Raw genomic sequence first — 27,598 nt, forward strand, 5'->3', positions numbered from 1 at the left:
TTATTTCTCTATATGCCTGTCACTCCCACCATCCTTGGTGTTATCTGTGTCTCTCCTGTGGCCCATCCATGAAGACTCAATGAAGTGTTTGCTAAAAGACTGAAGAATACAACGTTTTCAACTTCTGTTATGACAGCAATTATAACAGGAGGAATGGAGATTAGACTTCAGGAGGAACTGGAGGAAAAGGGGAACATAGCAGGGCAAATATGCTATTCATCTGTCCTCTCTCAGCCTGGAAACTTCCCAGGAGCAAAGTCATCAACCACAAAATGTTAACTGCAGTGAGATTTTCAAGATCCGGTCACCCAACCAAATGCCAGAGAGGACAAGTGCTTTGCCCAAGGTCACACAGCTGGCGAGGGGCAGGGCTGGGACTAGATTCCAGGTAGCTCTGAGAAAAGACAGAGTAGATGGCTACTTCATCCTACGAACCTCTTCCTTTCCTATCCATCTTAGCTCCCTAACAGAAGTTCCTTTACAACCTAATGTAATCAAAGGGACCACTTCACTCACAGCTCTTAAAGCATCCTTCGGGATCTTAGCTGGCTGGAGCTGCCAAAGCCCCCACGATTGGAAGAGGGCATTCAACTATCCCCATGTTCCAGATTGGCAAACTGAGGTAGCCAGACTGTGTGTCACACTGCCAGCTAATGGCAGAGGCGGGATTTGACACTAAGTACTGTGCTGTTCCCGTAGAAAGATTTGAAAAGCCAAAAATCCCACCACGCAGAATCACTATTTACAATAATCGTGACGGCTGGCCGCCTAATGCCTGGGGAATCCCCTAACTCCCACCAGTTCCCCTTTAAATCGAGCTTCTTTCCCTCTTGCACAGGATGTCTGACTTAGGAAAGAACCTGTACACCCGCCCTCGCACCCCAGGCAGGCCTGCTGGAGAGACCACCGCAGGGACATAACCTTTGACGGGGAAAACACCCTTCCCTATGCCCCACACTTGACAGTGTCACTGTTGACATCAGCCATAAGGTTGGAAGTAGCGATCACATTCTGAGATGGGGGTATTGAGGGTCGCGGAGTAGTAATTACTAACCGATGGTCAAAGCCAGTAAGTGGCTAGGCGGAGTCTTGAACCCACGTCTCTCTGGGCCCAGCCTTTCTCCTTCTATTCGGCCTCGCCAGGCTCTCCTACCCGGCAGGAAACCACCTGAAGCCTCTTACAGACTGGGTTACCTCGAGAAAGTAACTTAACCTCTCTGAACGCCCCAAGGTCAGAAGCTTTGCTTTCGGGAGGGAAAGCGAGACGCAAACCCAATGCAAACCCGCGAGCGCCGGCGCAGTTCCTTCCCGGAGCCCGGGGCTTTCTAATCCGGAGGGCGCGCCCCCAGCCCCCGGGACCCGCGAAACCAAGCGCCCGGCCGGCTAGCAGAAGCGAAACCTCAACACTCTTCAGCCTCCCCCGCTCGGTTCTGGGAACCAGAGAGCCAGGCTTCGTGGAAACGCGCGCGGCGGCAGCCGCCTCGGGCCCCGGGACCGCCCCGACCACAGCCCGCGGTCCCCGGCCGGGAGGTGCGGGGGCCGGCGCGGTCGGGCCCGAGCAGCAGCGCGACGCGCGCTTCCGCCCCGCTCGGCTCCGGCGGCGGCCGCGGCGGCCCCACAATCCCCTTCTGGCTCCGGGGACGGGCGGGGCGGGGCGGGGCGGGGCGGGCCGAGCGGGCGGAAATAATTTTCTGTTTGGTCCTCTCTGCCCCAGTCCCTTAGCCGCGGGACGCGCGAGTCGGGCGAGGATGCTGGAGGCGGGAAGCGGGAGCGGGAACGCGCTGCCCTGGCACGCAGAGAGGGGTGGGCGGAGAGCGAGAGAGCAGGGACTGAGTGCCTACTGTGTGCCTTAGCGCTTTCCAAAAGGATTTTCGTTAGATTTTCACTATGACACTTGCCAGAGGGAGTTAACGTCCCATATAGGAAGGACAAGCTGAGCCTGAGAGGTGAAGACAGTCGCTGAAAACTGCACAGCCCAGATCAGCCTGACACCCCCAAATCAGTGCACAGTTACTCCAAGGAGAGCAAGACGGACTTGAACCACTTGTTGGCTGAGTCCCGCTCTTGCTTTTTTTGGGGGGGCGGGGGAGTACATAAGCACATAGTAGGTTCTCAGGGAAATATTGGAAGACCGGGAATAAGCTTTACAGTTCAGCCCTCGGAGTGCCCGCCGCGAATCCAGCCCAACCCGCGCGAAACCGGGTTTCTCCAGACCTCAGTAGGGAGCGTTTGTGATGGGCGGACTTCAACACAGGCATTTGACCAATGCGTGGTGGCGGAACCCGAGCCTTAGCGGAGGACAGAGTGGGTTCAAGTCCCTGCTCTGCCGTTTTCAAGGCTGTGTGACTTCGGGCAAGTCACTTCATCCGCCAGAACCTCACCTAATTTGTTTATAAAACGGAATATTAACACCCATCCCAAAGGGTTATGGGAAGGATTAAACGAAACAGTTCCTAATACACTTACTAAACGCACAAGTATCATCGCGCGTTCACCTCACAGTCTTCGGGCGGTCACCCGCATGGGATGAGAACCGGAGACAAAGCCTCAGCCGCCCCACGTTGCCCACCCCTGGATGCAGGGACCGATGGGCCTTCGAGTGACCCTCATCTTGCGAAACCCGAAACTTCGGCCACTTCGGCCGCGGTCGGTCCCGAAAGCAAATATTCAAATATTCCGAAACTGGTGCATGGTTAGGGCTGACATTTTTTGCGTTTGATTTTCTTGAAGTTTTATTCTTGTCAGGAAAAATAATTCGTTAAAAACTCCTAAGTGACACTTCTCTTCTGTTTCTTAACTTTTCGTATGAGCGAAGTTCACAAAGCCGACCAAGATACCGGCACTTGGCAGTCCTCGCAAGGATCGCGGTCCTCTGGCCCGCTCCGACAAATCTCTAGCTCTCGGACCCCTCCCCCCGTCACGGAAGCCGCGGAGACAGGCCTCCTCCCCGCCGCGCCCGTTTAGACAGAGCTTCTACGTCCTGGCAGCCCTCCGGGATTCTCTGGTCCCTTGCAGGAGCGAGGGGAGGTGGAGGGCTGCAGTCCGGAGTTTAGCTTCCCCGACCTCCCCAAAGCCAGTGTCGCTGGGATTAGGGAGTAAATCCCTGACGCCAAAGACCAGGTCAAGGACAAGTTCTCCCCAGTCCAACTCCCCCCCACTCCTGGGCGGGGATTCACCCCCCTCCTTCCCGGATGAAAGGTACTAAATAGACGCGAAGGGAGGGGTGGCGGCGGGTCCCGGCCCCTTGATGTTCCGGTTGAACAGGTGCTGGTGAAAAGGAGGCGGTCCCGGCGGAAGAGTCGGCCAGGGGGGCAGCGCGCAGAAGGGGGGGCAGCCTCCTCCCACCCTCAAGTCCCCCTGCCGGTCTTCCCCTCTCCTCTCCCTGGGCCCCTCCCCCGCAGGAAGCGTTCCCGGGCGCGAGGTCTTTGAAGTGTCGCTGAAGCCCTCAGGGCTGTCTTCTCCCCTCCGCCACCTCACCTCCCGCAGAGGGAGTGTGACCTTTGGTCCTTGAGGGCGTCCGCCCCCCTTCAGGAAGGAGGGGTCAGATTGCGTCCCCCTGGCCCACTCAGGTCTTGGGATAAAGCCATCGGGCTGACGCCCCTCACTTCTTCCCAGACCCAATTTCAGGGGCTTTAGTCCTTTCGGGGAGCTGTGTGTGAGTGTATGTTCTGTGGTTATGTACGTGCCTAGAGGTCAAGTGTAACTGGGTTGTTTGCGGGCACTTCCGTAAACGTGGGTCTCTAACTGGCGTGGGTCTCTAAGCGTGCCTGCGGGGGGCCGGACCTGGGGTTTATGTCTCTCTGGGAGAGTCAGGTGGTGTGGCTGGATGAGGCTGGGGGTCATTTTGTGTCTGTGGGTGCTTCCGTGTGCCTTTAAAGGGTCCCAGTCCCTTTGCACGCCCTCCTGAGTCTATAAGCTGGATCGGAAGCTCCCTGAGGGAAGGAATCAATACCTGTTTTGTTCACTGCTCTATCCCAGCAGCTGCGCATAGTAAGCATTCAATAAATATTTGCGTAATGAACAAATGTCTGCATGTGAGAGTGTCTACCGTCCAGAGGGGCCTCTGAAGACAGAGCCCACGAGCGACCACCCAAACAGCACCCCCCAGACACGGAAGGGCGAGCGGCCCACGTAGTTCTCGATCGTTCTAGCGCCCCTTCCTCTGATCTCCACCTCTTGGGAGTTTCTTCGGAGTTGAAGAGTAGAGAAGACCTGGGCAGAGGGGATGGAGAATTGGAGAACCGGGGCCGAGACGGAAGGGCAAGCGGAAGGAGAGCTCAGGAGTAACAACCGAGGGCCACCGAAAGAAAAAGAAAGAGGGAAAATACGCGCGGAGCGAGAGAGCGAAAAGCTCCCTACCAAGCCAGGCTTTGTTCCCTGAACCTAAGACTTTACCCGGCGGCTGGCGGCGGGCGGGCCGGGAGCGAGCGGAGGCGCGCGGCCATGGCTGCCGCGGCCGGGCAGGGGGGCCGGGGGGGCGGCGCGTGAGCGGGCGGCGCGGGGCGGGCGCGGGGCGGGCGGGCGCCCGCGATGTGCCACTCGGCGCCTCCCCCGCCGGGCCCGGGCTGTGAGGCGGCCGGGCGGCCCTGGTAGCTGGGCGCGCGGCGCGGAGGGGGCGAGCCCGGCGCACGGGTCTCATTGTTGGCGGGGGGGGGGGGGCCCGTCGGGGCATGAGGGCGAGAGCACGGCGGGGGGGGCGGCCAGACAGAGCGAGCGAGGAGGAGGAGGAGGAGGACGCCGAGGAGGAGGAAGGAGGAGGCAAAGAAAAGAAGCGGCGGCGGCGGAGGAGGAGGAGGAGGAGGGAGCGAGGAGGCGCGCGGCCCCCCGCTCCCTCCCTCCCCCCCTGACCCCCGACCCCCGCCGGCCGGCCCCCCGCCCCAGCCCCGGAGGGAGCTCATGGGAGTATGAAGGAGATGGTAGGAGGCTGCTGCGTATGTTCGGACGAGAGGGGCTGGGCCGAGAACCCGCTGGTCTACTGTGATGGGCACGCGTGCAGCGTGGCTGTCCACCAAGGTACGGGGTGGCCCGCGGGGGGGCGGCGGGACCCCGGGGACGGCGCGCGCGGGGAGCCCCGGGCCGCGCCCTCCGGAGACCTCCCGGGGCTCGGGCGCCCCTCCCCCACCCCACCTGAAGGGAAGGGAGGCGTCGGGGGGCTCCCCCCGCCCGGTCCTGGAGGACCGGGTCAGGCATTGTTTTCTTGCCTATTGTTCCAGTCCCGCGCCCCCCACCCCAAGTTGAGGGAGTTTGGGGACAGACTAGGGGGCAGTGAGTGCACTCTTCGCGCCCCACACGGCCGGTGTCGGGGCTGCTGGGGGAATGTTTACCTGCGAGGTGTCCCCTCCCGCTCGGTTATTTTGGTCCCAGCTCCCGGAGGGAGAGGTCAAGGGGGGGTCATCCCCCCCTCCCGCTTCCGGATACTGGGAGGAGCGGAATTGGGAAGGGAGGAGAAGGGTCCCAGGGGAGAGGGGACTCCTAAAATCCTCCGGGAAGAGCTGCGGATAGGAGAGAGGTTGTGCAGGGGGCCGGGAATAGAGAAGAGGGAGGTTTGGAGTTTCCCCCAACAGCACATGGTTCGGGAGTTAACTCCTTGAGGAGTCTTGCCGAGGGCGCAGGCTGGCATCTCCCGCCTGTCTGGCTCAGCCAGCTTCCCCCTAACCCCTTCCTGGGACAACCCTTAATGCTATGGCTGTCCGGGCTTCCCACCCTTCTCCTATTGGTTACCTGCACTGCACCTGCCCTCCAGCCTTGACTTTTGACCTGTACCTATTATAGTCAGAGGCTTGAGATATGGTCCCTGGACCCCCTTCTTCCCCACCTCTTCCCTGACTGGCCCTTTAAGAAATGCCCCCCCCCATAACAACAAAACGTGTTTGATTATAGTAAATGTTGTCCCTCTGGTTTCCTCTATCCCTGATGATGAGAACAGTTTCCAGGCAGGCTTTGGGGAACAGGTCCAGAAAGAGCATGGGGTGGGGGCGGGGGTCTTCTAGAAGTTTAAGGTCAAGTACTCAGACTTCTTATCCCGGTTTGGACTACTTGGTTGTGTGGTCAAAGGCTGGCCATGTGCTGTTAGGCATTCCTTGTGATCTTGCTGTCTAGTGAGCAACTCCAGACGGGAACAGCTCCCCTCTCCTTTGGAGTCACCCCCTCCCCCGCTTGCTCTGAGAGGAGCCGCTGCTGACAGATTTCCTTGATGATTTTTCCACCCCCAGCTTGCTATGGCATCGTCCAGGTGCCAACGGGACCCTGGTTCTGCCGGAAATGTGAATCTCAGGAGCGAGCAGCCAGGGTGGTGAGTCTGACTCCCTCCCTGGTCCTGTACACCTGAGCGTCTCCTCCCAGTTGAACTCGGGGACTCAGAGAGGCGGAGGCTAGGGTGGGACTGTCACACAGGACTTCCTGTTTCCTGTACATCTCTCACCAACCCCTCTCTCCCTCAGCTGATCCTTTACTCCTCCCCAACCCCCAGCACTGGGCCTTTTATTTTGTTTGTTGTTTGAACTTTTTATTATGGAGAGTTTTCAAAATGTACAGAAGTAGAGGGAATACTATAATGAACCTAGTGTCCCCATCACTCATCTCTGACAATTATCACTCAGGGCCAACCCGTGAGTGATGCCCCCACACATCCCCCATAACTGCTCACTTCATCCTGGGGCCCTGTGAATGTGTTCAGGAGGGGCCCAGCTCAGCAGATCCCCCATCCCCTCTTGGAAAGCCCCCCCAAAATCCCTGTGCCTCCTTGCTTTGGCAGAGGTGTGAGTTGTGCCCACACAAAGACGGGGCATTGAAGAGGACTGATAATGGAGGTGAGGGGGGCCCTGAGCCCAAGAGCTCATTGGTCGAGGTCAGCAGGGCCCCTGAGTGAGATCTGGGAAGGAGGAGTGGACTATTATGGGGTGGCCAGGGTGGGGCTGGAGGTTGGGTTTTCCTTCCCTTGCTGGCACTAGAATCTGATGGGAAGGCTGTGGGGGGGGGGCTGTGTGCTGTGTGGGGCGGTGAGGTGCCAGGGTCTCAGGCCGGCCCCCCACTGCCCCAGGCTGGGCCCACGTGGTGTGTGCCCTCTACATCCCGGAGGTGCAGTTCGCCAATGTGCTCACCATGGAGCCCATCGTGCTGCAGTACGTGCCTCATGACCGCTTCAACAAGGTCAGTGGGCCCAGCCTGGCCTGTACCAGCCCCCGCCCCAGCCCCCGCCCCACCCCACCCCCAGCCAGCAGTCCTGGGGTCCCTCCAGCTCTCTCTCCACTAGTGTAATTGGAGTCTGTCCAGCCAAAGGGGGACTCAAGAGGTGGGTCAGTGCTTTCCACTGCCAGACACGCGCCTGTGCTCTGGAACTTGTGTGGTTGAGCGTGCCCCATGGCAGTAGTAATGCCAGGTCATGGACCTGAGCAAGCCTGTCACCTACTCATTCACTGAACGTGTTGTATGGAATGCCTACTGTGTGCCAGGCCTGGGCTGAGGTACCAGGCACATGGGGTCACTTATCAAAACAGATGTGCTCCCTGCTCCGTGGAATGCATACTTTTGTGTGGGAAGACTGTAAATACCAGTAAACAGGCAAATAAAATAAATGCAGTTTGTGGTCAGTGCTGTGAAGAAAAGAAACAAGGTACAAAAATATAGACTACCTCCTGGGGCCCTGACGTTAGATAAAGTGGTCAAGTAAAGAGACATGTAGGCTGAAGCCAGCCTTGGTGGGGGGCTTCTGGATCCAGGGAGAAGGAACAGCATGAGCAAAGGCCCAGTGGTGGGAAGAAGCTGACTGTGAGTAAGGCAGACAGAGTCCTCAGCATTATAGGGCTCACCTTCCAAAGACTGTTGTCCTGCCTTGTAGCTACCAGCTCCACGCAGCTGCGTGCATTAATTACAATGAAATACGACTTAAAGTTTAGTTCCTCGGTCACAAGAGCCACATTTCAGGTGTTCAGTAGCCCGTGTGGTTTATGGCTACTGTACTGGACAGCGCAGTATGGAAAATTTCCATCACCGCAGAAGCTTTGATTGGATAGCACTGGCCTAGGATCCTGGGGAGAGGACAGAGCTGAGAAGGCCAAAGATCCCTCGGGTATGAGGGAGGAGGGGACGACTGTACCGTGTCCCGCAGACATGCTACATCTGTGAGGAGCAGGGCCGAGAGAGCAAGGCGGCCTCGGGAGCCTGCATGACCTGTAACCGCCACGGATGTCGGCAAGCTTTCCATGTCACCTGGTGAGACCCCTGCCTGTCCCCGCTCCCTCCAGGGTTCCCTGGGATCCCCCGCCAGTTGGCCCTCGGAGTTCTGCCATGGACAGCTGTCTCGTTGGTGGTGATGGCAGCGATTCCCTTGGACGGTCTTGGCCTCCCGCTAGCCGCAGTCCGGGAGGGTGGGAAGAAGGTGGCCCGCTCTGGTCTGCGGCCACACGCTTCTCAGGCTGACTCTTTCACTTAGCGCCCAAATGGCAGGCCTGCTGTGTGAGGAGGAAGTGCTGGAGGTGGACAACGTCAAGTACTGTGGCTATTGCAAATACCATTTCAGCAAAATGGTGAGTCTTGTCCACCAGGCCGTGAGGGGGTCAGTCAGTCCTGCTTTCGAGAGGGCACAGGCTCTGGGCCAGGCTGGAGCCGGGTGCTGGGAGGACAGAGATGGACGGAGCCCAGGCCCTGCCGTGAGGAGCTTTGCTACTGGTTAAGGAATGGATTGAAGTAGAGCCCATGGGAGGTGAATGAGGGCTGAGTCAGGCGGTCCATTCCAGAAGACAGAGCTCAGACCCTGCCTGTCAGAGTCTGGGAGGCTTCAAGGAAGAGGCAGCATTTAAGTGGAGTAGAAGTGGAAGCCTTAAGAGCCAACATTTGTGGGGATGACTGTGCTCTGGCCTCTGTAGGAAGCTCTTTACGTGTGTCGGTTTATGGTGTCCTCCCCGCAACCCTAAGAACTGGGTATACTGTATTTTCCATGTTACAGATAGTAAACGAAGACCTCCCGAGGTCTTGTACGAGGTCCTGTAACTTATCCCACAGCTGGTGGTGGGATTCAGAACACACAATTTGATCTGAAAGCTCCTTGGGGACGTGCCAAGCAAAGACAGAAATAAGTCCTAGGTAGAGGGACTGGCATGGGCCAAGTCCTGAGGTGAAAAAGAACTTGGGAACAGAACAGGGTGCTCAGGGAGAATGAGGCAGGAGATGACCATAATACTCAGGCAGGGCCAAAGCAGGGCCAGCTTCTGGCCTAGGCTTCTGGGGCCCCAGGAGAGGCTGGAGGAGGGGTTCTACTCCATGGTTGTGGGGAGACCCACCTGCTCTGGAAACTCTGGGCTATCCTTGAGAGGGAGGCTGCAGCCTGACTGGGAATGCAGCTTGGACCTCACCCCGCCAGGCCACAGGCTTGTAAGCAAGAGGGTAACCTGATCAGATTTGTTTTTTAGGAAGATTACCCTGGTAGGCACTGTGAGGCTAGATCCGAAGGGCCGAGGCTGGCGGCTGGGAGACAGCTGCGAGGGGGCGGGGGGTTGCTGGAGGGATAAGGTTGGACTCTTGAACGGTTTCTAGGTAGACAGGCCTGCATGTGGGGGTGGCTGAGAAGGAGGATTTAAGGGTGGGACAGAGCATCCGGGCTCTCAGTGCTCGGGCACCTCGGCCTGCTATGAACAGGCGGGTACAGTGGGCTTCTGTAGGGGTGGCCTATGTCCTGTTCTGCCCTGGATAGTTCCAGTTCGAACCTGTCACCCTGGTGTAATTATTAATAGTTCCCCCTTTTGTTTTCAAACGTGTCCTGGTTTGGATCATAAATTATATGGTCACCTTGGTTTCAGGGTTTGATGACAATTTAGGACAAGGTAGGGAGCTCTGTGGGGCTAACGGGAGGGGCCTCGTGGGGATGTTCAGGTTTGGCGGCTGTCAGCTCCCCAGGCGGGGTGGTGGTGGCAGCCCTAAGGAGAGAAGGATGGGCTGGAATCCTCAGATGCCCACCAGGATTCGGTGGGGCAAGGTGTGAGGGGGACCATGAAGGGGAGAGTCTTGTGCTTGGCAAGGTAGGAGCAGTACCCACCACTGGGGAGCAACTGGCTTGGATGGGGCTTGAAATTAGTCCTTGGATGTGGCAACTGGGAGGCAGTGGGTGACCTCAGAGGGGATACCTGCAAGTCTGGGACAGGTGAAGCTATCAGGCAGGGAGCAGTCCTCAGCAGTGAAGGGAAGGAGGGGGAAGGCCCTAGCTGGGAGAAGAGGCAGAACAAGGATCATTTGTGGTTTTGCTGCCATGCATGTTTACTTCCTCCACTTAAGGGCATCAGGTCCTTTGGGACAGAAGGACCCACTGTGGGTTTGATAGAGGGGGAGGGCCAGGATCAAGAGAGAATGGCTGGAAGGAAGTATCTGGAGGGGAGAATGAGGTGGAGTACAGGGGAGCAGGGCCTGCTCAGGGGTCCCTCATGTAGCCTCTACCCCACTGAAAGGTGGAACTGGGCTGTGGCTCAGGCTGCCTGAGATGGACCAGGAGGCCTTTGTCCTACCTTCAGTGGTTCCTTGCTAGGGCCAAGATGCCTCTAGCTTTTCTGGGCCTCAGTTGCTGAATCTGTGCATTGGATAAGCCAACTGGGGAAACTCCAGGATTTAAGACTAGAGGATGGCTTCTGCCAGGCAGAGCATCACTGAAGACACGAGGTCCTTTTAGTGACAAGCAGGGTGGGAGGGCCTGGCCCCCCAGGATCATTTGACTTTCAGGAATCCTTTCTTTTTTTTTTTTTTTTTTTAAGATTTTATTCATTTATTTGACAGACAGAGATCACAAGTAGGCAGAGAGGCAAGCAGAAAGAGACAGGGGAAGCAGGCTCTCCGCTGAGCAGAGAGCCCGATGTGGGGCTTGATCCCAGGACCCTGGGATCATGGCCTGAGCCGAAGGCAGAGGCTTTAACCCACTGAGCCACCCAGGCACCCCTCAGGAATTCTTTCTGAACCTAGCGAAAGGATGGTTTGGCAGTTCTTCTCTCTTCTTTCCCCAGAAGACATCCCGGCATACCGGCGGGGGAGGCGGAGGAACAGGAGGAGGAGGGGGCACAGGGGGCGGTGGCAGTGGCTTTATTGCTGGCCGGAGAAGCCGGTCAGCCTCTCCATCCACTCAGCAGGAAAAGCACCCTTCCCACCATGAAAGGGGCCAGAAGAAGGTAAGTGCCTTCTCCCTTTCCTTCTCCTGCCCACACCCACAAACACAGAACTCTTTCTCTCTTTCTTTCTTTCTTTCTTCCTTCCATTCCTTCCTTCCTTTCTTCCTTCCTTCTTTCCTTCATTTCTTTCTTTCTTTCTCTTTTTCTTCCTTCCTTAAGATTTTACTTATTTATTTGAGAGAGAGATTGAGAGAGAGCACAAGCAGCAGGGAGAGGGAGAAGCAGGCCCCCCACTGAGCAGGGAGCTGGGGATGCGGGGCTCCATCCCAGGATCCTGGGATCATGACCGGAGCCAAAGGCAGACATTCAACTGACTGAGCCACCCAGACACCCCAACACATAACTCAAGAAACCACCACAAGGTGCCCCTGAGGCCTTGGGGCCTGCCCCGTCCTTCCTCTGAGGCCATTAAGGGCCAGCAGGGGATTGAGGAAGTGACACATGAGGATCAGGGAGGGTAAGATGAGGGTCTGGCTTCCCTGGAGCTCTTGGAGATAGGTTCCTCTGAGTCCTCCTCATGACATGACGTCTCCCAAGCCCTCGACACAGGGCCCTGCACATTTGGAGACACCCCCACCGTCTAGCCACGCAGCAACCTAATTGTCTGCATCCCTCATGCCATACACCCCTGTGTGCCTGGTTCTCAGCCCAGCTCCACACACAGCTCCACGTCCCAGGTGGACACCCTCGCAGGTGTGGGCTCCTGCGTGTGGTACTCTGTGTCCCTGGAGTGCTAATGGGACAGGCTATTTTTAGTGAGCCATGTGGAGGAGGGGGAGGGGCTGTTGGTTCCCAGAGCGCCCTGCCCAAACCATTCTTGTCCAGCCTAAGTCCCCCAGTCTCTTCACGGGAGTTGGGGGGGATGCCCACAAAGCCCCTCCCTGAGAGGGGCCTACCCCCTGCATGCTTGCAGCATGTGTAGCCTCACCCAGACTGTCCCTCACTATCCAGACCTGGTCACTTCTTCCTCCCCAGAGTCGAAAGGACAAAGAACGCCTTAAACAGAAGCACAAGAAGCGGCCTGAGTCACCCCCCAGCATCCTTGCCCCGCCTGTGGTCCCCACTGCTGACAAGGTACTGCTGCCTACACCTTGGGACGGGGGCGGGTAAGGCAGGGGAGGGAGGCAAATCCTGAGGGGTCGGAGTGAGCCAGGAACTCTGGGTGCCCCCCAGCAGCTTCAGGTCACTGTGCCTGTGTTCCCTACCCCGCCCTCGACTCCCTGCTTCTACCCTGTGCTCCTCAGACCCACCAATCACTGACCAACCAGGAGGGTTAGGGTGGGGAGGTGCTGCTGCCCTGCCTGCTGGCTGCCAGATGTTTCCATCTGCCTCTGTCCAGACAGAGAGCCCCGGCACCAGGCTCTTGTCCACGGGTATAGCACTCAGGCTGGTTCTCCAAGTTCTGGGGCGCATTGCCCCAGAGATTAGCTTCCCACCTCTGCCCCCCACATCTGCCCCTTGGGAAACGACCCTGTTTTCCAAGCAAATGCCGTGGTGGCATGGGGCAGGCCCACAAACAGCACCCTGAAACCCCCACTCATCCCATCCTTCCCAGGCCTGCTATGTCAGGCCTGTCTCCAGAAATGGGCAACATCTGGAGGAGAAACCGGCAGGCCCTCCCCGAGGCCAGGGAGCTGCTAATCCAAGCCAGAGTGGGCCCCTGCCTTCCCCTCCTGTCAGCCTGCCTCCCCACCCCCTTACAGAAGGAGCATGGGGGCCTGGAAAAACTGCTTCTTCCTGTTGCCACCCCACTCACCTCCACTGCCTTCGGAGGCAGGCAGAGCTCTGGGCATCATCTTCGCAGGAGGCTCGGGTATTGGGTTTCCAGGGTGATGTTGGGGCAACCATCCCAGTAACCCTCTTCAGGCCTGCTTCCCAGGGCTCACCTGGAAAAGCTTGTCATTCATGCCCTCTGACCTTTCCCTGGGGCCTGCAGGCAGGTGGAAATAGGGCTGGAGATATGGGAGTTCCTAGCGGCCAGGTGTCCCCTTGGACATGTAGGAGACTTCTACCCATCCCCCTCCACCCACCCCTGCATTTCAGCTACCCCTCCCCCTTGGCCCTTTCCTCCCTTGCTCTCAGAACCACATCTGGCTCCCTTCAGAACTCCAGCTGTTGACAAGAACAAAGAGGAAGACAGAGACCAGGACTTTGCCCAGGGAAGGGCAGCGCAGGGTGATTCTTGTCCCCTGATCCAACCTTCCTCTAGCTTTTATCCGGTTACAGAGTACCTGGTCTTCTCTGAGAGGAAGGGCGCTGTCCCTGGTGGTACCACAAAGCCCTCACTCTCTCCCTCACCACATGCCAGGTCCCTTCTCGAACAGGAAGATGGAAGGGGTCTGTGGGGATTAGCTCATTTCATCCTTAAAATAATCCATTGAATTAGGTATTATATTAACCTAGTCTAGTAAACGCAGAAGCCCAGGCACAGAGAGGTTAAGTAACCTACCTTAGAAGTACACAGCTCGTAGGTAGGTGGGGGAGCGGAGATTTGAACACGGGCAGTCGGGCCTGAAGGTCCATACTTTCACACAGGCCACGGTCTCGGCAGTATATTCACAGCGGCTGCCAACACCTGACTGGTTGACCCCTTACTCTGTATCTGGCCCTGTGCTTCTCGTGCCATTCCAAAGAGGCCTTGTTGGTCCTCTAAGGACCCGGAAGCTCAGCAAGGCTGAGAGGCCACACAGCATAGCACAGCCGTGGATGGTAGAGCCCCCCAGGCTGCCTGCCTGCTCTGCCTGACCCCAGAGCCCATGCTGCCCTCTGGGGCTCCCTGGAGGCCTCAGATGTGGGGACTGGTATTTCAAGGCAGTGTGGCAACTGTGGACATGGCCTCTGTGGGACATGGTGCTCTGGATCTAAGAGGACAGAGCGACCAGGTTCGTCCCAGGGATTTAGGTGGCCTCGTGGGTTAAGGCCTCACAGACTTCCAAGCTGGATTTGGAATGACGAGAAGTTTCCCAGGAAGAGTAAGGAGAGACTGTCCTGACAGAGGCTTGGCACTGCTGAAGAGCCCAGAGTGGCCAGGGGAGGGGGTTTCAGGTGAAGGAGTGGTGACTGGGGGGCTCGAGGATGGGGCCAGGCAGTGGTGCCTCTCCCCTGCGCATGTCATGGTCAGCACATCTGGGCTTCTGGGGCCCACTGAGCGTTTCTTAGGTGGATGACTGAACAGATGGGCACACGTGTACGGGCTCAGGGACTGTTTTCACTCCCCTCTGCCTCAGGTGAAGGACAGACAGACTCCCCTCTCCTCACACCCACCTCCCTGATCTGGGGTCCCCACCCACAGGTCCTTCCCTAAGCAAACTTGGACTCTGTTTGTAGCAGAGATGGCCCCGTTTGCATCTGCCACACGGCCAGGTCAGAGTGAGCCCAGACAGCTGGCCTTGAGCCTTCCCCTCTCCTCCTTCCCTCAGGTCCCCTCCTCAGCTTCCTCGTCCTCCCACCATGAGGCCAGCACTCAGGAGACCTCTGAGAGCAGCAGGGACTCAAAGGGGAAAAAGTCTTCCAGCCATAGCCTGAGTCACAAGGGGAAGAAACTGAGCAGTGGGAAAGGTGTGAGCAGTTTCACCTCGGCCTCCTCCTCCTCCTCCTCCTCCTCCTCTTCCTCCTCCTCTGGGGGGCCCTTCCAGCCTGCAGGTGAGTGTGGGCATCCTGGAGGAAACTGGGGGCGGGACAGCCTTTGGCCCAGAGCTTCTCCAGCCAGGGCCTCTGCACACTGCTTTGCATCTCATTTGCTTCTTAAATTGGTTAAAGATGGGGGCTCCCCACCAAGCGATGCCTCTCCAGCCCCTCCCTCTCAGGCCCCACCCCTCCACTGCCCTGACAGTATTGGCCTGTCCCCTGCACTTGGGCCTTGAGAGGCCATTGTTAAAGTACTAACGCTAATGATAGCTCCTGTAATCTCTACAGTCCGGTGAGGTCAGCTGGGCAGGAGTTCTCTTTCCCCTTTATCACACATGGGAAAGCTGTGTGGGCGGGGGAGACGTTCATCCTAAGACATAGAGGCAGTGGCAGAGCTGGGACAGGAACCCAGTCTTCCCCAGCCCCCGACCAGAGCTCTCTCCAGCTACTGCAATTGCGAGGGCGGGGAGGTGGGGGGGTGGGGGGGCGCAGATCTGGGGCCCAGCTGTAATTCCATTTCCCCCTCTGCGCAGTCTCGTCCCTGCAGAGCTCCCCTGACTTCTCGACGTTCCCCAAGCTGGAGCAGCCAGAGGAGGACAAGTACTCCAAGTCTGCAGCCCCTACCCCTTCAGCACCCCCCTCTCCCTCAGCCCCCGAGCCCCCCAAGGCTGATCTCTTTGAGCAGAAGGTGGTCTTCTCTGGCTTCGGGCCCATCATGCGCTTCTCCACCACCACCTCCAGCTCAGGCCGCGCCCGGGCCCCATCCCCCGGAGACTACAAGTCTCCCCATGTCTCTGGGTCCGGGGCCTCAGCAGGCACCCACAAGCGGATGCCCACACTGAGTGCCGCCCCCGTGCCTGCTGAGGACACCCCTGAGACAGGCCTGAAGGAGAAGAAGCACAAGGCTAGCAAGAGGAGCCGACATGGACCAGGTCGTCCCAAGGGCAGCCGGAACAAGGAGGGGACTGGGGGCCCAGCTGCCCCCTCCCTGCCCAATACCCAGCTGGCTGGCTTTACGGCCACTGCTGCCTCACCCTTCTCTGGAGGTTCCCTGGTCAGCTCTGGCCTGGGCGGTCTGGCCTCCCGCACCTTTGGGCCTTCAGGAAGCCTTCCCAGCCTGAGCCTGGAGTCCCCCCTGCTAGGGGCAGGTTAGTGACCCTTGGGCATCTCAGGCCCCAGCCAGTCTAGTGAGGGAACAGAGGCATAAGCATGCAATCCAAAGGAAATGTGATAGAAACTGCTCCAAAGGACAGAGATAAAGGATGGAAGAACCAGTCCCCTCTAATACACTCCATGATACCCATCTTCTGCAGGGTTGTAGTGGGAGAGATTGGAGTAGACTGCCAATAGGAGGACTCACCTATTAGAAAAGCCTGGAATCCTCCTGGCCTGGGCAGGGCAGTCTAATAAACAGGCATGTCAAACAGATGTCACACACAGGCAAGAGGTGACATCTTTGCAGCTAAGAGGGTTAGACTGATCCAGGGGAGCATTCTCTCTGGGGAGGGGCTGCCCCAGCCACCTGACTGAGGGAGCGTTCTGGGGGAAATGGTAACTAAGCATCCCTGTGTGTCCTTCTTGTGCCTGTAGGCATCTACACCAGTAATAAGGACCCCATCTCCCATGGTGGCAGTAGTGGAATGCTGCGTGCTGTCTGCAGCACCCCCCTCTCCTCCAGCCTGCTGGGGCCCCCAGGGACCTCGGCCCTGCCCCGTCTCAGCCGTTCCCCATTCACCAGCACCCTCCCCTCCTCCTCTGCTTCTATCTCCACCACTCAGGTGAGGCCTTACCCTTGGGCTCCTCCATCCCTGGGCAGGTGGGGGACAGACTGCTGGGGATGCCAGCTATCCATGGGAGAGACTGAGAGATTAGGCTTGGTGGCCACCAGAATATCACCCTCTCTATGGCCCTGTCCTCCCCAGCACATCTGATCCCCTCCCCCTCTGTGTACACATGGTTGTGCCCTAGATCCCAGAATAACCACCAGGCTGGACTATCCCTCCTTTCCCTCAGGTGTTTTCTCTGGCTGGCTCTACCTTTAGCCTCCCTTCTACCCACATCTTTGGAACCCCCATGGGTGCCGTTAACCCCCTCCTCACCCAGGCCGAGAGCAGCCACACAGGTACGTGTCTCTGACCCCATTTCCCTTTCTTCCCAAAGACCTGAGGGGCACCCATCACCTGCATGTCACCCCAGAAAGATGGGAGGGTTTTCTGGCTGCCCCCTCCCTCTGCCCATTTCCCGCCCTGGGGTAAAAAAAAATCCACGCATAACAAGGCAGGGTACACTTTCACGTTAAAAAAAAAATCGTGGAGAGGACAGGACAGGAAGCACAGAATTACTACGGCTCCATCTCACAGAAGAAAAAGGCTTAATGATCTGCTCAAAGCAGTTGAGAACCACGGCTCAAATTCTGGTCCTCACTCCAAGCCCAGTTCTCTGGTCACTTGCATAGTTCCCGGCTGGCCTCTTAGTCCTCAGAATGGGGCCTTTCGGTGCACCAGCTAGGACACCTGCGCTCCGGGTATTTCGGGTATTTCGGAGTTAAGGGGGAGGATCACAGGCGCCCCTCCCCCTCCCTAGAGAGCCAACCCAGCCCCAGAGAGCTGATTGGTGCAGAGACACCACCTGGCCGGTTAGGGGGCGGGGCTCACGCCCTGGCCGCCAGTTCAGGTAAACCTCCTTAAAGGGGCGGAATCCGACTCCAGAGTTAATGACCTGACAGCTCAGGGTGACTATCTTTTCCAAAACCCAAATTGGAATTCTGTGGCCCAACAAGGTTTTGCAGTCTAACTCGTGAGTTTATGAGTATGAGAAATTGCACAGGACTAATTACAAAAGCTGCAGTCAATAAGGGCAGGTTGCAGGACAGCTGACAGTCCACATTTATTACCTTGTTTGTAATCCTCCTAACATTCATTTTAGTGAGATTTAGTTTCCAGTCCAAGGTCACATAGCAAGTATCAGATCCACATTCAACCGAGAACTGTCTAGACCCTGAATCTCTATAACCCTGAATCGTCCAGGAAAGAGATTGGGAGGTGGTTCTGAAAGAAGCCAGGCAGCGGCCGCCCTTCTGACTAGAGAAATGGAAAGAGACCAGATCCCATCCATGGCTGTGCCTCCCAAGGGGCCAGGTTTCCAAGCCCGGGCTCCCAGCGCCTTCCAAGCTAGAACTGCCAGTCTGGGGTTGGGGGAGTTCCTGAGGGAAAGGGGTCTGCGATGAGGTCCCAGATCCTGCACCCACTTCCCAGGCGGGGACCGTGAGGCCGACGGCACCCCTTCCCCGCTGATCCCTGCTCCCCTTCTCCTTCCAAGAGCCAGACCTGGAGGACTGCAGCTTCCGGTGTCGGGGGACCTCCCCCCAGGAGAGTCTGTCTTCCATGTGAGGGAGGGGGCAGCGGCTTGGGGGAGGGGCAGGGAGCGGGGCTGGAGGGACTTTAGGGGAGGAGGGGACGGAGAGTCGGGCGCCAGGAGAGGGTGGGGTCCAAGAGGGGACGACTGGAACCCCTAAGGGGGGAGGAGGGACACAGGAATGGGGACGGGAGGTAAGCCTGAGCCCGATTTTTTCTCCCGACTCCAGGTCCCCCATCAGCAGCCTCCCCGCACTCTTTGACCAGACAGCTTCTGCACCCTGTGGGGGTGGCCAGTTAGACCCAGCGGCCCCCGGAACGACTAATATGGAGCAGCTGTTGGAGAAGCAGGGCGACGGCGAGGCCGGTGTCAACAGTGAGGAGGGGTGGGGCTGGGCTGGGAGATGTGCCCCAGGACCCCCAGACTCGGTCACCTTTCTCTCCGAGGTCCCCAAACTTCTTTAAGGTTCCGTCCCTTGGCCTCGCCCCAGCCTCAACTCTTGGCTACCCCAAGCCTTACCTCTAACCTCTGCTAGGCCGGGCTCTTGGACCCGCCACTTGTGCACCCCGCCTTCGGCCTCCGCGGCCTCCTGGCCCTTACATTATTGAGCTCCAACTTCCTCCCGCCTCGGCGCTTCCAGTCAGAGCCTCCACCCCCCAGCCTCAGGCCCCGCCCCTAGTCCTCACACCTCTGCCTCCCCGGGGTCCCGCCTCTCCCAGCTCACCTGAGTCTGGCTAGCAGGCGCCTTCTCTTTTAGGTCAGAGTCTGATTTCCTCCGCCAGGCCCCGCCCTCCAGGCCCCGCCTCCGGCTCTCTCGCCCCGCCCACTGCCCTCGCCCCGCCTCTCCAGGCCTGCGGGGCTCAGGCGCTCTCACTCTATCTCCGCAGTCGTGGAGATGCTGAAGGCCCTGCACGCGCTGCAGAAGGAAAACCAGCGGCTTCAGGAACAGATCCTGAGCCTGACAGCCAAGAAGGAGCGGCTGCAGATTCTCAACGTGCAGCTTTCTGTGCCCTTCCCCGCCCTCCCTGCCGCCCTGCCTGCAGCCAACGGCCCAGTCCCTGGGCCCTATGGCCTGCCTCCCCAAGGTAAGGGGACTGCCGCCCAGTCAGGGAGTGGGAGCCTCTGCCGGGCGGTGCCACGACAGGGCCCCGACTCCAGCCCTTGACCTCCTTCCCTGATCCCCTCCGCAGCCGGCAGCAGCGATTCCTTAAGCACCAGCAAGAGCCCCCCGGGGAAGAACAGTCTTGGCCTGGACAACTCTCTGTCCACGTCTTCCGAGGTGGGCGCCGCGGTGGGGAGGGTGGACAAGGGAGGGGCAGGAAGGGAAGCGCCAGGGCCTCCAGGTCTCATTTCCACCCTGCAGCGAGTGGAGGCTGGGCAGTGAAGTGATTGGCTGAGCAATTGGTTGACCGGTTCATTCCTTCTTTTATTAAATGATAATTATAGGTGTCTACTTAATGCCGGGCATTGGCCAAGCAATCAGTGAGCAAAACGGCCTGCTCCTGAAGCTAGACTAGCCATCCGAGAAAATAATCGTTACAAATCAGGGAAAGTGTGGAAATGGAAATAATTTGAGGTCAGGATAATTTGTGAGGCAGGATGGGGGTGGGATTCTTCTGGAGTTAGGGGATGGTTAGAGAAGGCCACTTTGAGAAGTGTTTGGGAAGGGTTTATTACACCAAACGGCACCTAGTAACTGCACTGTGATTGGCGGTGTTAGTAGGGAGCAGTCTGTTGTTAGGTCGTGGTTACTGTTGAAATCAAACAAACAACGTGGCTTATACTTGAGCAAAAATAATCGTTGCACTGATGAGCATTAATTGCACACTTGCCCTTCAAGATTGTGTCCTGCACTGACACTTTCAAAGCATCGGTTTGTTTAGTCCTCCAATGAGCTTATGGAATAGGTACCACTATTCCCCCCATGTTATGAGTGAGTAAAGTAAGACCCAGAAGCCAGTGAACTGTGGACACAGAATCTGAACCTGAGCTTTCCCCTCCAGCTGCTTGCTCTTCTCCTGCCTGCAGAGTTACTTAGCCTGTTTAAGAATCAGTGTCTTTACTCAAATTTGGGACTAGATAGTTCGGGGCAAGCGGTACAGGCTGGATCTAGTCCACTAGCTGGCCACCACCACCATTCCTGTTGGTGATTAACAAGGAGTGCGAGGGGTGCTGGGCCCCCAGGAAGTGATCTGTAAATGTGATTTATGAAGACCATTTGGATTCTTAGCCTTTATCCCTGGGCCTTACTTCTCCCTCCTGGGTAGCTCTGCCTGAGTGAGGTGGGGGTGGCCGGGCTCTGTAGAGATGCTGGTGGGTGCTGGGCCGGGGGCCAGAAAGGTCACGCTGGCCCCCTGCCCCTCTGACCCCTCCCTTCCCCCTCCCTCCCCAGGACCCACACTCAGGCTGCCCCAGCCGCAGCAGCTCGTCGCTGTCCTTCCACAGCACGCCCCCACCGCTGCCCCTGCTCCAGCAGAGCCCTGCCACTCTGCCCCTGGCCCTGCCTGGGGCCCCTGCCCCGCTCCCGCCCCAGCCACAGAACGGGCTGGGCCGGGCACCGGGGGCGGCGGGGCTGGGGGCCATGCCTATGGCTGAGGGGCTGTTGGGGGGGCTGGCGGGCAGCGGGGCCCTGCCCCTCAATGGGCTCCTGGGGGGGTTGAATGGGGCTGCCGCCCCCAACCCTGCAGGCTTGAGCCAGGCTGGCGGGGCCCCCGCACTGCAGCTGCCGGGTTGTCTGAACAGGTGAGGGAGAGCTCAGCCTGGGGAAGGGGATGGGGAGGCTGGCTCTGGGAGGGGTTCCCCCCAACACCCGCAGTCCCCCCAAAAGGAAGAATGTTCTCCAGTCTTACAGGGTGTAGAATCTAGTCACCTCTTGGCCCCAGGTACTCCCTACATGTGAGATGTGAGTGCCCTCTGGGTGTGCTCTCCTGGGACAAAATCCTGTTTCTTTCTTGCACCCCCAGTCTTGATTTCCCTTCTGGGAAAGTTCTTCCATCGAACTTGTCTCCTTTCGGGTGGTCTCTGAGCTTGCTCTGTTTCTCCATAGTCCTGCCCTAAAACCGCATAGCCCTCTTTCTCCTCCTGGGACCAGGGAGTCTGGGAACTTGGGAGGGGCCAGGGTGGGGGGAGGAATGTTTCCCTGCCTCTTCCCATGGTCTGTGTCTTGTCGCCCTGCCTCAGCCTCACGGAGCAGCAGAGGCATCTCCTGCAGCAGCAAGAGCAGCAGCTCCAGCAGCTCCAGCAGCTCCTGGCCTCCCCGCAGCTGACTCCGGTAATGCCCTCCCTTCCTGGCAGCTCCAGCTCCTGGGGGGCCAGGGCCCAGCTCAGAAGGGAGGGAGGGCCACCTGAGGCTGGACCCCCGCGGGACTTGTTGGAGCCGGGGGCGTGGAGGGGATCAGGGTTGCTCTCAGGCCCAGGCATTGCAGAAGGGATGCTCACCGCCTAGTGAGATGGTCTGGAGGGTGGTGAGTCCCCAGTTCCGGGCGTTTTCAGTCCCAGCCCCAAGGATTTTCAAGGGGAGCTGCAGGGTCTGTGGCCGAGCAAGTGGACACCCCCTCACCCAGAGCAGCCCCTTTTGGGTCTGTGCTGTATGTTGGGTTCTATGAAGATTTCCTCTTGGAGAAAAGGAGTTCTACCTTTTTGAAAGGAGGGAATTGGAAAACACAGAAAACATCATCGTCTCCCTAAAAAGAAACACAAGAAACCAATTCAGTTGGTTACCTACAGGGGCCAGATGGGAACAGGGGTAGGAGCAAGATTTCTTAAGGTAAAGCTTGAAATCATTTTGTTGGTGTTTGGAACACTGACAATGCCTTGCCTGTTCAAAGCAAAAATAAATGAATCTTAAAAGCAACAAAACAGAAAGAGGGGGAATTGAATACTATTGACCCAGTGGAGTTGTCTCTCAACTTGGGGTCATACCACCCCTGGGGGCATTTGTGGTTGTCATAGCAACGGAGGAACTGATGCAGCCAGGGGGTGGGGCCAGAGCTGGCAGAGGTCCTCCCTGCAATTGGGCCAGGAGTGCCCTGTCAACCAGGGTTGACTGACACTAAGGGCCACAACCGCTTTCTTTCTTTCTTTCTTTCTTTTTTTTTTTAAGATTTTATTTATTTATTTGACACAGAGAGAAAGATCACAAGTAGGCAGAGAGGCAGGCAGAGAGAGAGGGGGAAGCAGGCTCCCTGCTGAGCAGAGAGCCTGATGGGGGATTGATCCCAGGACCCTGAGATCATGACCTAAGCCAAAGGCAGAGGCTTAACCCCGAGCCACCCAAGTACCCCTTTCTTATCCACATGGGGAGACTGAGGCCCCGAGTGGGGAATTGGAGACAGGACCGTGACTGTCCCCCAGGCCTCTTCCTTTAGGGCTCCAGTGAGATGGGCTGGGGCCCCGGGCCGAGCAGGGCATGCTGGCTGTGGGGACCACTGGCCCCTGAGCCGTCTGGCCCCCTTGCAGGAACACCAGACCGTTGTCTACCAGATGATCCAGCAGATCCAGCAGAAGCGGGAGCTGCAGAGGCTGCAGATGGCCGGGGGCTCCCAGCTGCCCATGGCCAGCCTGCTGGCAGGAAGCTCCACCCCGCTGTTGTCCGCGGGTACCCCTGGCCTGCTGCCCGCAGCATCCGCCCCCCCGCTGCTGCCTGCCGGGGCCCTGGTGGCTCCCTCACTGGGCAATACGAGTCTCATGGCCGCAGCGGCGGCTGCTGCAGCAGTAGCAGCAGCAGGCGGACCTCCAGTCCTCACGGCCCAGACCAACCCCTTCCTCAGCCTGGCGGGGGCGGATGGCAGTGGCCCCAAAGGAGGGGTGAGTAGCCCCCACCCCCACCCCGGGCTGTCCTGTCTGCCTTCTCTTCCAGGTTGGGCAGGGAGGGAAGCATCCTAAGGAGGAAGGAAGCAACCCCGACGTCAGCCAGGCACCCTACCCCAGGCCCCGGGGCCTCTGCTTGCTCTGCCAGAGATAAACTCCCAGTGTGGGCTAACAGCAAAAGGGCTCCTCTGGGAAGACCAGTTAGAGAAGTCTGTTTCCTCTCTGAGTGGACCAGTTAGAAGAAGCTGATGCTCTGGGTGGGCCTTTGGGGGAAAGCCCCACCCCCACTTCCTCTGAGGGCATAAAGTCGTTGCCCAGGGAGCCAGCCTTGCTCAGCTTGCACAGGGCACCTTGCCTTCACCGCCCCCCTCAAACACACACACACACAAACACCCCTAGCCCAAGACCCCAGGGCAGGGGCTTCAGCGGGGCTCCCTCGCTATACCCTTCAGCAGTGGCCTTGCCCCTGGCGGCTGATCCCAACCGGGTGTTAGAACCAGACACCTCCTAAAGCCCCAGCCTCCCTTCCTCTCTTTCCAGACCGCTGACAAAGGAACCTCAGCCAACCAGGAAAAAGGCTAAATCCACCCAGCCCCTCCTGACCCCCAAATGGAGGGGGCAGATCTTGGCCTGAGGGGTCCTACCTAGCCTGGAGCGGGCACCTGCACCCAGACACTGGAGAGCCCCAGCTCTGAGATCGTGCTGAGGCCTGGGGAGTGTGGGGTGCTCCTGGTGCCAAGGACTGAGCTGGAGAGGGATGCCCCCACCACTGGCCCCCTCTCCCTCCCCCCAACCCCTTTGTGAGGGGCTCAGAGGGAGGACAGGCTCCAAGTCCACCTAGGAGCCCCCACTCTCAGCAATGTTTTGAGGTCCTCCAAGAACCACATGGGCCATGGCATAAGTGGGGGTTTGGTTGGACCCCCCCCACATAAAATGGATCAGCACTTGAGTGGGGAGAGGTGGGGGGACAGGCCCTGGGCCTGCCCACCCGCGGAAATCCCTTACAAAAGAAAGGGCGGCCCTGCTTTACCTGCAGTTTCTCCCCAACTTGGGCAGAGGGCGGAAGAGATCTCTTGGACTGTATCTCCCCGCTCCCCTGCCCCTGCCCCCCAGCGAGGGTTACAGGCTGAGCTTGTGAATGCCCCGCAGATGAGGGAGCTGAGGAAGGGGCAGGATGGCACCAAACTCAGCCCATGCTTCCCCACCTCTCGGGAGCCCCCCCCCTGCCCCCCCCTCCGACGGGATGGGGGAGGGCAGGGGGGCACGGCCCAGCCCCCTTGGTGCCCTGCCCCTTGTTTGCACTATTGGATTTAGGAGTGCGGAGGGTGGGAAGATGGAGCTGCCTGACTCAGAGAGCGTGTGTGCCTGTGCGTGTGTGCATGTGTGTCTGTGTGTGTGTGTGTCTGTCTGTCTGTCTGACTCCCCCTGGACCTGGGGCAGCCGAGGGCAGGGATAGGAGCAGTGCTCAGATGAGGCAGCACCAGAAGGGGGGTTCCCAGCTTTTGTTTGCACCCTCCCCACCTCACCAACTTTGGTCCCTTTCTGGGCTGTGAATGGTTAGCAAAAACCAGAACAGTACTCCAGGATTGGAGAGTAACTGGGGGCTGGGGGCTTTGAATCAGGGTAATGTCCTGCCTTTCCTCCCCCAGACCTCCACATGGTTTCACTGCCCCCTCAGAGCTCCCTTTCTCCCACTGAGAGTTGGCCCTGCTTCCCTGGCCCAGGGGGAGTCCCAGGGATCTGGGGGGCATGGGGCAAAGGGGGGGTGTAAAGTGCCACTTCTTTGGTGAAAACCTCCCTCCCAGAATTAGCCAGCTTGCTTCCCCGCACCCCACCCCCTACCCCCCCACCAACCAGGGGAGCCTTCAGCTGACCTGACAACTGTCCCCACCCACCAGCTATTCCCCCCCCCCCGGGGTGGAGGGGGCAATTCTCACCTTAAAGAGCCCCCACCTGCCCAGAGCCTTTGATGGCAAAGGCAGAAGGGCGGGCAGGGCAGCCAGGAGAGGGGCGAGGATGAAGCCTGTTTCAGTTGCACTGGGGTTGGAGCCGGGAGAAGGCGTTGCCAGCTTTCCCTGATGCTCATGTCTCGTCAGTCTTTGCATGTGTGGATTTTTTGTGTGTGTTTCTGTTTGGGTTTTTGTTATTGTTGGTTTTTTTTTTTTTTTTTAAATAAAGAAAAGAAGATGTGTATATTTTTGGCAACGACAGAAACGTAGTGCAGATATATTTTTGCCTGTGCTGCTCAACTGGTTTTTTTCTGATACTGAAAATAATATTAATATTCCTGTTGATAATACTTTGTAAGATGTTAGGGAGCTGATAAAGGAGGGGGTGGGCGGGAATCTTTCCGAGGCAATTTCTTAGGCACTTGCAAGGGCTTGGGGGTGGGGGGAAGGCAGTTGTGATGACCTCAGAAATACTCACTTTTTATTAATGCTAAATATCAATTAGAAATGGTAGGACTCAGCATCTTACTCATCTTCATCTATTAAGCTAATTCCCTGCCCCCAAACCACTGAAAAAAATTACCTTCAGAGGTTCTTAGAAGAGCCGCTCATTCACACTCACACCCTTGCCCAAGGCTGTCCCATTAAGAGCCTAAATCAACTTCTGTTTTGGATGCTGAGAGAAGCCGGTCTGCTCCGAGGCTGCTGTGGCAGAGAGAGAGAGAGAGAGGTCCCTAGGATTTAGTGCACTGGAACCAAGACCTCCCCCCTCCTTCGCTCCCAGCATCCCAGAGCCTGGGGTTCTCATCTCCAAGAGCCTATGTTTTTCCAGCTTTCCCCAGGCTGGGGTGCAGGCAGGTGAGGTTCAAAGAAGGGACCCAGGCTGGCTATGGGTTGCTGCTGTCCCTCAATTGGGGCGGGGTTGGGGCATGAGTGAGGCTGTGCATTTCCTTCCTCAGAGAGAGCTTTATAATAGGAAAGTTCTAGAGATCTTCAGGATCCCAGTGCAGGGGGAATGGCATTACCAACCTCACCCTCCTTTCCCAGCCTCTGTCCCTTTTTCCAGGATGAATTTGGATGAGGAGTGGGAAGAGACACAGATTCGTAGATCTCTCTTTGCCTAGCAGAGAGAAGGGATGTGGTTTACAGGGCGGAAATGGAGTCTGAAAATGCATGAGAGGAGCTTCGTGTGTCATCACACTCAGCGTGGAGGTGTGAGGGCTGTGTGTGCAGAACCCCTGTCCAGCTTTAAGGTCACAACTGGTGCATGAGTGTCAGAGCTGGAAGGGACCTATCTTTAGGGATGGTTGGAGCCAGTTGCTTGCTTCACAGGTGATAGCTCCAAGCCTAGGAGGGGCAGGGGCTCGGGGCAGAGCCAGGACCAGCCCTCAGGACCCTGGCCTCCTGGTCCTGGGCTCTCTCGCCCCCCACTGCGGCACCTCCATGTGGCTGTCTGTCTGTCCCTGTGTGTGTGAGTGCTGGGCTGGGCCCCGGGGTGGGAGGGCATCTATGTAGCACTGATTGTCTTAGCTCAGAGCTGATGGATCCTCTCCATAGACAATGACACTTTAAAGATTGCTTTTTTTTTTTCTTTTTTTTTTTTTAGTTTTTCCTTTTTGTTTGTGTGTCTTTCCCCTCAGGCTCCTGGGTCTACCGCTGCCCTAACCTTGAGGCTGAGAGGTCCCCACCCATTCTTTTAGTGAGTTTTAGGGAAGCGCTCCAGGGAAGGACCTCGGCAAGTGAGGGGAGCCAGAGCCAGGGACCAGCTCTGAGAAAGGGAAACCTCCACATTTCCCTTTCCCTGAACTGGAAATGCAGACAAGCTTTTCAAAGGCACAGGCTCCCCTTGCCCACGTCCAGCATCTTCCTTGGGGTGTGGTGGGCCAAAGTTAGGAGTAGGCAGCTTGCTCCCAATTCTCCCTTATCTTAATTTCTTTTTCTTGGGGAGAGATGCCCAGAGGGATTAAGGTCACTTCAGTGGGGAATGTGGAGGCAGTGGGATGCAATTCCCTGGCTCCTTCTGGTCACGTCAATCCAGATTCAAAGTGTGTCTAGCTCCTGACCGCTTTGACTTGATCTACTGAAAAGTTGGGGACTGAGGGGTGCCTTCATTGCCCTCTGTTCACTTCCTTCAGCCCAACTTGGGACTCAGGTGGCAGGACTGGAGACCCAAACCCGGACTCCCAGCCCCAGTCTCCCCCCTATCCATCCCAGCCTGTCTCAATGTAGCAGACCCTTCCTTAGGGGAGCAGGGAGGGGAAGCCAGAGTTTGCAAACCCAGGGGCTCCTTTTACATTCTTTCTAGAACCTCCTTTATATCCTCAGCCCAAAAGGCAATGCCCCCCTCCTTTCACTTCCAAGCCTGGAATTGTGCATAACCCTGATCTTGTATCTTTGTATAACGGATGTTATTTGTACGAAGGGCAGTTCGTAAACAGCACTTGTTCTTTTAATAAAAGAATGTTTTACAAAAAAAAAAAAAAAAAATCCAAAGTGCCCTGCTTTGTCTGGCTTTACTGAAGGGAAAGGGAGGGGGGTGCCAACTGTGGAAGCCTGGGAGGGAATGGGGAGGGGGTCTGTTACATTTCCTTAAGCACTTAGAATAGTAGTTCACATACCAGTAAGCCCAAGGCACCCAGGTTCCTCCTGTTGAAAACTCATATACCTGTGCCCACCCGCAAGGAGGTGATGTGGGTGCCCGGTCGGGCGGCAAGC

General features: G+C 57.7%; 1 protein-coding gene and 1 long non-coding RNA gene across 6 annotated transcripts; one reads left to right on the forward strand and one right to left on the reverse strand.

Moving 5' to 3' along the window:
- Window positions 1-2,179: 2,179 nt before the first annotated feature.
- LOC309850722 lies at window positions 2,180-6,198 on the reverse strand. The gene is made up of 2 exons (XR_014304421.1): window positions 5,325-6,198; window positions 2,180-4,212 (listed from the first exon to the last, which is right to left on the reverse strand). It is a non-coding gene; the product is annotated as an uncharacterized lncRNA (long non-coding RNA).
- Window positions 4,547-27,370, forward strand: MLLT6 (MLLT6, PHD finger containing). Of its 5 annotated transcripts, none has more exons than XM_082704906.1 (20): window positions 4,550-5,013; window positions 6,213-6,292; window positions 6,755-6,809; window positions 7,040-7,149; window positions 8,108-8,211; window positions 8,432-8,525; window positions 10,983-11,144; window positions 12,120-12,218; window positions 14,564-14,702; window positions 15,305-15,919; window positions 16,362-16,549; window positions 16,785-16,893; window positions 18,090-18,156; window positions 18,355-18,500; window positions 19,013-19,210; window positions 19,316-19,404; window positions 20,518-20,867; window positions 21,306-21,396; window positions 22,584-22,931; window positions 23,475-27,370. In XM_082704906.1, exons 1-20 carry the CDS (start codon window positions 4,905-4,907, stop codon window positions 23,514-23,516), a joined length of 3,195 nt encoding a protein of 1,064 aa, XP_082561032.1. In that variant the 5' UTR covers window positions 4,550-4,904; the 3' UTR covers window positions 23,517-27,370. The 5 variants fall into 5 exon arrangements, with proteins under 5 accessions (XP_082561034.1, XP_082561033.1, XP_082561032.1 ...); XM_082704905.1 differs by having other exon boundaries at window positions 10,986-11,144; window positions 14,564-14,786; XM_082704904.1 differs by having other exon boundaries at window positions 4,551-5,013; window positions 14,564-14,786.
- Window positions 27,371-27,598: the final 228 nt, after the last annotated feature.

This window comes from Mustela nivalis, assembly GCF_964662115.1.
Source record: "Mustela nivalis genome assembly, chromosome: 17".
Classification (NCBI taxonomy): Eukaryota; Metazoa; Chordata; class Mammalia; order Carnivora; family Mustelidae; genus Mustela; species Mustela nivalis.